Source organism: Cebidichthys violaceus, unplaced genomic scaffold (genome assembly GCF_023349555.1).
Source record: "Cebidichthys violaceus isolate CVI_PGR_0920_01 unplaced genomic scaffold, fCebVio1.0.p SCAF_8, whole genome shotgun sequence".
NCBI lineage: Eukaryota > Metazoa > Chordata > Actinopteri > Perciformes > Stichaeidae > Cebidichthys > Cebidichthys violaceus.
This window is the reverse complement of record NW_027176964.1, coordinates 13667701-13679220: the sequence shown is the minus strand read 5'-3', so window position 1 is coordinate 13679220 and position 11520 is coordinate 13667701. Positions and strand designations below refer to the sequence as shown.

Here is an 11520-nt window from a genome sequence, read left to right as displayed (position 1 = left end):
CTCGAGTCCTTCACTGGGCAGCAGCTGAGGTCAGAGGAGCAGAGTCTGTGGAGGAGTCCTCTCAATGAACCGGTGATTTAATATTTCAACATTCACATTCATTGTCAGTTAGAAAACGATCACCCACAGTGACGAGCTTATTTATTAGACTGTTTAATATCAAGTCGGTTTAACAAAGTTAGCTCACGCTGCTAGCCGTTATTAGCCTTCTTAGATAAGTTAGCATTAGCTAAGTTAGCATTAGCTAAGTTAGCATTAGCTTCCCAGCCAGCTGAGTGCTATCATTTTCCAAACGTGTGCTACTATTATTACGACTGTTTCAGAGCTAGGGTGCTACTTGTGTCTGCGTTGTTGTCCCTTAAAACATGATTTTAAGCTTGACAGAATATGCTGATTTATTGGAAGATGCTAATGAATGAAAGCTGTCACTTTGGATGGTTCAGTCTTAACCAGTATGAAGACATGACAAGATTATATGTATAGAACAGGGGCAATTTACAGGGCTTTACACAAGAAAATATAATCAACTAAACTAGTGATTCAAAATGACTCTTACTCGTGTCTCTGAATGTTGATTTGCTGGATTGCTGGTGGTTTAATGTCAACAGGATGGATCCCTCCCTGCCTCTTCAGTCTTCTCATTGTTTTCTTAGTCAGAAACATATTATTTGAGATACTCTGTCCAATGCAAACTGTTAATCAATCAGCATTTGAAGAGACAGAGCATTACATAAAGAGCAATATTGAATGTTTGAGACAAAGAATCAACATTTTGTCAGGGTAAGACTCAAATGGGATAATCAGCCACACAGGGTTTCTTGTCTCGTGCAAACTTTAATTGGATGTTGCATGTTGTCTTGTCAGCAGGACACACAGCGGCTTAGATGATGGGATCCTATAGTGACTTTATTTACAAAACAATACTATGTTTTTACAGAAAGATAAAGCCTCTGGTTGTCCCATGTTCGTACTGTAAGGTATGGTTTGAAATACCTTTGGTGGGTGTGCTGCTAGTCCTTCAGATCAGTGGTTGACTCATCCTCAACAACAGTTCTTTGCATGCAAGTAATTATTATTTACGATGTTTTGACACACATAGGGGTGGTTTATTCGCTCTACTCTACTCATGTTAGGCAAGCATTACTACTTGCACGTACTGTTAGAGGCTTTATGTAATAACGTCGTTATATCCCCTCCTGAGCCTTAAAGGTTAAATCCTTGCGTGTCATCTCTCCCGCAGCTCCAGCAGAATGGTGATGAGGATAAGAGGGTTGCCAAGTCATGGATAGATCGCCACAATGACACATGAGACCCTCACCAGCTCCCAGCTGTCTGTCAAGGCGGCTGCCCTGCGCATGGTCGACCTCCCTCTGTCCATGTACAGCTCTCTGGCACAGGTGAGGGTGTGTTTGGAAGTGGTGGGAGTTTGTCTACGGCTTTATTTTATTGGGAGTTCATACTGTTTTCTATATCTATGTCGTGAGAGGCGAGGTTGTCGAGGGTTCAATTGCACTTTGTCAGGTTCTCTTCCCCTTTTCTTTTTTTTTTAACTGTGTTGCAAACATTGTCTGTGTTCTTGATTGTATTTGATTTGTTTAGTCTTATTATGAATATTTGGGCCAAAATACATTGTTTACTATTGATGTTTCTTGTACAACTTCTTCAGAAGAAATACAGAGAGTACCATACAACTCATAGGGAGGGAGTTACTATTCTAGTATTTATTGTAAAACTTAACATACCATTTCCCAAAACGCAATTATTTTTCTGACATTTACCAAAATATGAAAGTGAACTGCATCAACAGATTCATAGATTTCTCCAAAATCTATTTAACTATTTTGATTATTTTACCTTCCATATTCTTGAGTCTTATTTTTTTCATTTATCTAGAGCACTCAGTTGTAGCTCAGACATGTGTGACAGTTCACTGTTAAAGTTAAAGCCAAACCATAATATTATGTTCTAAAATCTCAGACAGTATCGAGACTCGTATCATTAATGTCATTATTCAGTTAAATGTGAACCAGAGGATGTAAACACAAGTTACATGAGCTCACAAATTGCTCATTTATTGGACATATATTTGGCAATAAGTTGTCTTGTGTTGTTCGACGGTTTCGAGTTTGGAAATCTCTCTCCCCTGTCGTCGTGTGTTCATTTGCATCCTCATGCGAGTTCTGGTAGAACATGGAATTTATACATAGGGTTCCCTCTGAGCCTCAGAAGGAACTACTACTACTGGTTTGTGTTGGAAAGATACTGGCCAGCAGCTGAGCGTGACACCGTATCTGATGAGAAGGTGTAAAAGGGTTCATGTGATATCGGCTATAGAGGACGGACAGCCAAAGTTCAGTGTCTGGCTGTCCACAAACAAAAATCCTGACTGTGCTGTTAGGGTCAATACTTAACGTCACGTCAATATTATACTCGTCTAGTAATGTTTCTTTATGGATATTTTACCAAACTACAACCCCTAATTATTCATTATTAATAATTATTCAACTAAAGTGGAAGCTAATTTAAATGGTTTTTTTTAAATTGCTATATTTTTAGACAAAAGATCCTTATAATTGTGGATGAGGACAGACTTTGTTTTGTGAGCTTGGTGAAACTGAGAATGAGATTCACTTTTTGTTACACTGTGCTGTGTGTGTGTGTGTGTGTGTGTGTGTGTGGCGCGCCAGGGTCACATAGCAGATCTGCTATCATTTAGAATCTGATAGGAGCACGTCTGACATTTAAGAGTCACAGTAACAGCATTGAAACAACTGCAGGCCTGTAGCGGCATTTCAATCATCCCGTATCGTGGCTTTTCAAAAAAAAAAAAAAAAAGTCAATATTATGTCAGTTGTCATAGCTCCAAACTCTGTGTTTATGTTATCTTCAGTTGTTGGGATTGTGCAGCAGCTATATCGGCCAATCTCCCTCTTTCAGTGTTTCTATCTATAGAGAGATGGGGGGGGTGGGGGGTATGCTCGCTATCTGAAAATGATTCTTTAAACTGTAGATGACAGGCTGGCAGCTGGTTCTCAGCGCTGACTGTTATGTCATCAGTAGAGTTATGCGTCCTCAAATGAACTGTCATCAGACCGGACGTTTATTCTTGCACTCGACTTTATCGGACAATCTCCGTGACAGGATTTCTAGGATGAATCCACGGGCCTTTAGATGTTATTGTCACTGACCTCTGATATTCATTGGACACTGCAACAGCCTCATTTATGTATCGCTACAACAATCGCACAAAGTAATACATGAATCAGTGTTTGGTTTTATCTTCATACGTAGCAGCTGTGCAGGAGTGTTTGCTACTCAGTGCTGCTATTGAGATTCAACATTCTTTTTGAGTTTTAGGATTTTCTAACACTCACAGTCAGGGACAGCTACAGAGAAACATGAGCTTTAGTTTGGTCAGATTTAAAAAAAAAAATGTTTGACTAAACAAATCTGCTGCTTCGGCTTCTTTTTTTTTTTTAGATGCATAAACTTCAGTTGTTCCTCCCTGTACCTGTCCTCCAGGTGAGTGTCAGCACGGGCACCAAGAAGCTGGTGGCAGCCACGGCCTTCGGCGCCGCCTCGCTCCTCTTCCTCGCTCGCCGCTTCCAGAGGAGGAAGGGAAGAAAGAATGCTCAGTGGGAGCAGGCTGGCTTTGAGATCATCTCCCCGGCCTCAGCAGAAAACGGTAAAACGTCCTCCTCCGGGATCTCCGTCAAGTAGTATGTTAGCCCAGTTGCTGGTTTGTGATGTAATCAGATTGAGGTGTTTGGGCTGCTCCTCTGTTACCTTGAACTGTAAACAGAAAGCTCCAGATAAATGCTTTACCTCTTTTGAACTCACTCAGGAGGATTTACCGCCGATTAGAGTTTCCAAGAAAAATGAACAGAACTGCAGGTTTGAATGGAGTCAAATTGACCAGGGAGCTTAGATATTTTTAAGAAAACTGATTAAATAAATGGATGTTTTTTGTTTTTACTTTTGCCAGCTTCACACATGGTGCACACTAAGTTCATACAGGTTTAAACTGTGACAGGATAGTATATTTGCAAAGCCAAATATCTTCCTGCATATGTGAAACATCAGTTCATTTAACGCTTCTGCTAATTTAAATGAATTTGGCTCGTAAAAAGTAATGGTCTGAGCTGGAAACAGTTTTTACAAACACACAAAGCAGGTCAGCCAGAATGTCACTTAATAATAAAAAAAAAATGAAAGTGATTTCAAACAATTAGTAACAACGGCAAAATTCCCAGAAAAAAAAGCTGTTTCACTCTAATCAAATTGTCAAACGTGGTTCATCTGTTGTGTAATCCTTGAACTTGCTCATGTCGTGTGATCACTGTGTTCTGGTTCCATCTACGCAGATAACACCGGTCAAAACATCACACTCTCCCTCAACTCCAAGACCGGCTTCACCTCCGGTCTGCTACGCAATGCAGGAGACTACAGGAAACTGTCCGGGTCTCTGCTGAGCCTGGCCTCGGTGAGAAAAAGACTTTTAAAATGTGTTATTTTGTTAAGTAAAGCACGGAAACATAATGCAGTAATGAGGAGTATTCGTTAAGAAAAGAAACCGAAGAATACTGCACATATAAAGATGGATGCGATCACGCCTTCAGGTGGCTTTCCTCTGTCCAAACCAGGCTGGAGAAGTTCACTTTGTTGCATTTTTTTAAAAGTCGAAGAATACGACTAAGATGCTGGTAGGGTTGGCCTGCATTGTGTTTGCGCTGCTTCCACTCCTTGAAACCGAACTGTGTTCTTCTGCTCTGCAGGTCAAAAGCATGAACTCGTCCAGCAGCAGCACCTGTGCAAATGTATCCACCTGCTGGGACAGAGGGGGGGAAGCTGATATCTGCAGTGTCGTCAACTTACCTGTCGCCACACCTGAAAACCTGTACCTCATGGGTAAAGAAACGTGCGCACACACACACACACACACACACACACTACGTCACCTCACTGTGTCTGTAATAAGGAGACTGGACCACATAATGAATAAGTTGAAAGGATGGAGGTATTCAAATAGTCATTTTTTGGAATAATTCGTTATTTGGTGGGTTGCCTTGTTTAGAAATGCAGCATATGAGACTCTGTGTGTGTGTGTGTGTGTGTGTGTGTGTGTGTGTGTGTGTGTGTGTGTGTGTGTGTGTGTGTGTGTGTGTGTGTGTTGCAGGGATGGATTTATTTGAAGAGGCTCTCCGTCGGTGGGAGGAAGCGTTGACGTTCAGGAGCACGCAGGACGACGCCGACGACGACGCCAGCTGTGCTTCCGTCAAAACGGGAGCCGGAGACGCCATCGCTGAGCAGGGCATGGAGGTGAACGCACAGAAGCACGCCGGTCATTTAAAGATGTAGATTTGTTTTTCGGCGGGGTATATTTACCACGTCACCAATTTAGCGCAATGCTCCAGTTAATCAGAGATAAAGGGGGAGGAGTTAGCCAGACGATGCTTTTAAGATGTTTGGGGAAACTGTATCTTTTTCCTATAAAATACCTCCTGATAATTTGTAAATGGCTGATGCAGACTGTTCTACAAATAAATACAATGTCTGTATTTTTATCTTTTTTTTTTATACTAAAGAACATACTGCCCACAAACACTGCACTCCAGGTCTCATATATAAATATCCAGCACTCTGACAAACCCACCGGTGTTTGGATTTATTTACGGCTAACTCAATACCTCAGTAACCTGGATTAGAGCGGGTCTAATAGCTAATGTTGCTGTCACGGATACCCCCGACTCAGCTGATCCTCTTTAGAAAGCTCATTAAGAAATCGGTCACAGGGGATAATCAAACATTGACCAGGTGCCTGCTGTTTAAGTTTGAATGGCTTGTTTTTTCAGTAATATTTCATGTAGATATGAATTCCTTTTCTTAAGATGGGCTTTAGGGGTTTGTGAGCCTTATTTCTGTAGTTGAATATTTCTTTATTTTTTGTGTGTGTTCAGGATGTCATCAGTGCAGAATTCATGCACAGGCTGAAGTCTCTGCTGCAGAGGGCTTACAGCCTGCAGGAGGAGTTCGAGGGAGTGCTGTGCATGTCGGAGCCCTCGTCCCACAGCAACAACGGCCAGGGTGAGTCACTCGTACGACATTATGCAATTCCCGCGATCGATACGGCATTGTGCAACACATTACAAAGAGCACTCTCCATCACAGATAAAATGGCAGACGTTCTGGCCAGAGAGGAGCTGGACGACGCCTGTCTGAGAGACAGCAACAGCATCGCCTCCACGGACTCATTCGTGTCTGCCGCCGAGGTGAGAGGAACTCTCGCATCGCTTTCTAAATGATCGCAGGAGGATAAATGCAAAAATACTGTATTAGTCACCTGACTTACATCTAAGGAACTCTTTCAATATGCTTGACTCCCTTTTTATCTCTCGCAATTTGTTCAACTAAAGACTCCTCAAACCACTAAGCAAAGTCCAATTTGTGGTGGCAATGATAATCTTAAAACAGTAACACTAAATTAATGATGAATGGACGCAACGGACAAACAACACTTCACACATTTCCTTGAGTTATTTAAAAAATAAATGAATAAACAACATACTGAAAGAGTTGGTGTGATTGACTCACAAGTATCCAGGAAGTGTCTATTTACAAATAGACGTTATTAAAATATTGTATTTGAGATGTAAAAAAAAAGAAACTATAGCGTATGGCCTGACCAATTAAAAGTTAGTTATTCAGCAGCTACTCTATAAAACAAAATGATCACACTTATAACACTTAGGTGTGGTTACAAAAAAGAAACTATTATATTTTCATCTTTATCTCACACTACGATTATTTTGCATATTAATGCAGATGTTGAACAAGACATGAGGCGAGTTGTGCGAGGGTCTTGTAGTGATGTATTGACACCATTCAATGGGTCGTTGTCACTGAAAATGGGGCTCTATGTCACATGTTGGGATACCGATGAAATATCTATAAATATAAGATTTAAGTTGGATGTTAGCGCAGTGAACAGTAGTGTAATTAATAAGAAGCTTCCTGTCAGAAACATCTTTATCTCAAACTGTCTGAAGCATCAAATGTAGAACCGGTTCACAGCAGGAGTTTGATTCAAATAGCTTTGATCCTGCAGTGAAGTAAAAGTGTCTTTTTAAAATGAATAAAAGCTTTAAGTGAAGGTGTTTGTATCCTCAGACCTGTTGCACCACATAGCAGCGAGTGGAGGCAGAGCAGTCAAACTGGGTCACTCGTACTTATAAATAGACCTCCAACATTCTTCAGTCAACAAGATACAGCTGGCTGTTACTCTGCAGCTGTTTTCACTCTACAGCATGGAGAGATCTCTGTCCGGCCTGGAAAACGGCACAATTTATCAAACAAATAATGGGGAAAGCACAAAGGTCAGAGGTTACTTAAAAAGTAGCGCTGATCCAGGACAACCTGTGTTTGTTTTAGGTGGAACGAGAGACTTCAAGGCTCAACCTTTTGAGAGCAAGTTGACCCAACGTTCAGCACCAGTTACCTTGATTAGAGGACAACTTTATAAGAACCTTTTCTTATTACATTATGTCAGGTTCAGCTTTCAAAAATAGACTCTAAATAAAGAATTATTGTTCCAAAAGAAAAGAAAAAATAATCAAAAAGCGTTCTATTTTTGAATGGATACAGACTGACCTGGGGGGTTTGGGGCAAAGCAGACAAAAAAAATGAGTCTAAGACTAAAACATATTCGATTTCTTCCCCATCAATAACATTATTTAGCAGACATCAATTGCTTTTACCAAACAGAGCTTTGTACAACTCAAGATAACAGGATAAATGTAACATTCAACTTGTGCTTGTGTCTCACATAAAGTCGTGTCTTTAGGGTCTGGACCTACTGCATTATTCATGAGGAGGAAATGGAATTGAAATGATCATTATTTACTCCATAATCATCAGTTTTCTGCCTCTTTTGTATGCATCAGCTGACGGAGCACCGAGAGCTGAGGAGCGTCTTCGCTCTGGGTCATCACCTCTTCTACGAGGAGGCCCTGCAGATGGCCGAGGACGGCAAGATCTCCTGCAGGGTGCTGCGGTAACTAAACTCATTTATCAAAACGCACATGGAACACAGAGAACCTGAAAAATGCTGCGTAGAGCTCATTGTAATCTGGTCTCTGTCTTGATTTTTTTTTTTGTTGTCAGGACTGAGATGCTCGAGTGTCTCGGGGACGTCGATTTTCTGGCCAAGTTGCACTGTGTGCGGCAGGCATGTCAGGTACAATATAACTTTATGAATTAATATACATCATGATGACTTTATTAGAGGGAAAGTCATAATAATTTGACTGAATAAACAAACACAAGGAAGGAATAACATTTTACATTCATTGTATTGAGCAGAATTTAAATTGTCGTCTTCTGCTGCCTCCGTTTTCAGCTTGAGTAAACTTATTTTAATTTATTTTTTTCAGCTCATCTTGTGCGAGACAACGACCCGGATGTTTCTTGCCGACACGGGAAAGAAAATACTGTCCTCCATTATTGTTAAAGCACAGAAGGTGAGACTGAAGCCACAACTAGTGAATGATTACGATCTTCAAAGAGTTTTTCCTAAATGTTGTCGCCGTTTGGTTCTCAGAGCCCGAATAGATTCGAGGAAGTGTTTGAGGAGATGATTTCCTTCCTGGAGCACACGGAGCACTGGGAGAACACGGAGGTGGAGCTGGCCACGCGAGGGGTACGACGGCCGCTAACTCCTCCACGAAATCATGTCTGACTTCTGCTGTCTGATCGGAATATGTGGAGGGGAGAAAATCTCACTCTCACTCTCATCACTCCCACCAGGTGAAGCACTTGAACTTCTACGACATAGTGCTGGACTTCATCCTGATGGACTCATTCGAGGACCTGGAGAATCCACCGATCTCCATTCAGAACGTTATCAACAACCGCTGGCTCAACACTTCCTTCAAGGAGACGGTGAGCAAACGCAGGAAATACTTCTTGGGGATCAGACATGACAAATCCTTACATTAAACTACGGTTCTGAGAAGTAGACATTTATACTTAATACTTCCAGACTGTTGATTGTGTAATGTCAGTTTGAAAATTACAAATATAAAAGGGAAATACATTTTATGCATTTCCACATTTCCAATTTTTGACTATTGTGTGGATTTAACCTGCTTGTATTCCACAGGCGGTGGCATCAAGCTGTTGGTCAGTGATGAAGCAGAGGAGGCAGCACATGAAGGTATTATATTCCTGCATTTTGTTTATGACGCAGACAACCCGATCTCTACTATGCTCATTAGTTGTATTTGTTTGGACGGTTCCAATAACCTCTCCTGTTTGTCTCAGGTGTCTGACGGCTTCATCGCTCACTTCTACGCTGTGTGTGAACAGATCAGCCCCGTCCTGGCCTGGGGCTTCCTGGGGCCCAAGAGCTCCCTGCATGACTTCTGCTGCTTCTTCAAGGTTGGTCTGATGGTGACTTTCCTTTTAAATAGGATTTTTACTTCTGTTGGTTTCTACCGCAAGCAGTTTCATTGTCGTACATCTTTACCAAGTACGTGCTCCAAAAGTCTGTGTCCCCTAAACACCTGTTCTAAAAGCATCTTTCTTCTCCTTCAGGATCAGGTCTTGTACTTCCTGAAGGACATTTTCGACCTGGACAAAGTGCGCTACTCCTCTGTGGAGAGTCTAGCGGAGGACATGCTCCGCCTGCTGCACCGGCGCTCCGAGCTGCTGGTGGCCTACCTGGGAGCCGACTCCCTGCGGCAAGTCAGCGGCTGCAGCAGCAGCTCCACACAGGTGCAGCTGGTGCCCAGCGCCCTGCTGGAGGCTCCGGTGCAATGAGAGACGGGGGGGGGGACTTGTATCCAGACAGACACCGGGTCATCATAGCGCCCCACACACACATGGAAGACTTGTGCTGACTCGGGTGAGTTCACAGCAACTGTCAAAGACTTTATTTTCTAAAAAAAAACACAACACTATTTCACCGTGGTCCAACAACCGGCTCATCACATCTCCCATCATGCTTTGTGCCGTATCTGGGGATGAATTGTACCAGCTGCCTTGCCTTCACATGTGATCATTATCTCCAGTGCAGCGGCCTCCTCCTCCTCCTCCTCCGTTACTGTGCCGTGGCAGTGCGCACTAGTTTTCAAACATCACAGCAATAATATTTAAACTCTTTAAAATAAAATATTTAAAGTAATTATCTGGCAGTAGTAGATATTCCGCTGTGAAACTTGTTTTTATTGCCGTTAAGAGCAATTTGTGTGAAAATAAAAGGATATTTTAGTATTTATTTTATTATAAAAGGATTTTTTTTTTTTTTTTTTAGAAGTTGTAGTTGTGCCTGTGTGCATCAATGGATTTGTGATGAGCTTCAAACATACAGTAGTATGAATACCAGTGTTGTATTTTAAACTCTATGCTAAACTTAAGATTTATTAGATGCATTTCCACATCCTACTGAACATCAACAATGCAAAACCATTAAATATGCTTTGTTTTTGATCCAAGCACATGTTGCACAGGGAAGTCATTGATCAAAGGGACTGCGTGGTAAATGTAAAATGTGTTGGAGTTAGTACATGTTACTTCAAAAGCGGTTTTGATTCACAAACCGTCAAGCAATATTTCAATAATTCCCATCATACCGTTAACTACAGGATATGAAAGATTATACGTCGCTATTACATAATCCTTCAGCTGTTCACTTTTACGTGATGGGCAGACATGCAAGAAGCCTTACTGTTGATGCACATATTCAAGCCTTGTCTTCATCACTGAATGTAAGTCTTAAAAATACAATATATTATCTCTGCCATGTACAGAACATGCTCAATATAAACGCTTAGAGCAGCAGTGACTGCAGGAATAAACCTGCTAGAAGAGGCAATGGTCCAAAAATACCAGATTCATATTTTAGGAGTGATCGACAGGAGTTGTCACTTGCAGTATTTTCCACTTTGAAAGACGGGTTCATCTCAACACACCCACATATGTAGTTTTTTTAAAAGAGTTATTGGTCGTTCTTCTTGGTAATTTGAGGCTACAGTCAGTCTCAGAGTTTCCAGAGTTTTCTTCGAGAGCTTAAACTGATTCATCTGTAACTAGTTTTTTTCTTCATAAAAGCAGAAACTCACTGGCTCCAAGCCTCTGGCATGTGAATATTTTCTTGGTTGTCCTACTCGTTTTGGGTTTGGAACAGGTCACCAGTAACTTGTGCCATCTAAATGATTGAGAAAATAAAAGCATGTTGAACTACAAATGTGATGGAAGCCAATTAAAAACTCTGACTGCAGGAGCCTCATTGGAACTGGATTTGCCCACTTTTCTTTGATTGTAAATACATCATGAACGGATGTTTTCAGCCAGTATGAACAGGAGAAATTGTGGCTCAAAAACTGTATTAAGACCAAGAAAAATGTCACTGTACTTAAAAATGGTTGTCACTTTTTTTAAAATAAATTCAGCAAATAGTTTGATGTATGTTTCTTCCTGCGTCTTTTCTCCACTACCTACAATAAAACTCAAGTGAATGAGACC

General features: G+C 41.3%; 1 protein-coding gene across 2 annotated transcripts; it reads left to right on the top strand.

Moving 5' to 3' along the window:
• miga1 (mitoguardin 1) lies at positions 1 to 11459 on the top strand. Of its 2 annotated transcripts, none has more exons than XM_068701487.1 (16): positions 1 to 72; positions 1241 to 1397; positions 3523 to 3685; positions 4365 to 4483; positions 4776 to 4908; positions 5177 to 5319; positions 5958 to 6084; positions 6169 to 6269; positions 7941 to 8050; positions 8161 to 8233; positions 8430 to 8516; positions 8597 to 8695; positions 8803 to 8937; positions 9158 to 9211; positions 9319 to 9435; positions 9592 to 11459. In XM_068701487.1, exons 2-16 carry the CDS (start codon positions 1299 to 1301, stop codon positions 9814 to 9816), a joined length of 1785 nt encoding a protein of 594 aa, XP_068557588.1. In that variant the 5' UTR covers positions 1 to 72; positions 1241 to 1298; the 3' UTR covers positions 9817 to 11459. The 2 variants fall into 2 exon arrangements, with proteins under 2 accessions (XP_068557588.1, XP_068557587.1); XM_068701486.1 differs by having other exon boundaries at positions 3481 to 3685.
• Positions 11460 to 11520: the final 61 nt, after the last annotated feature.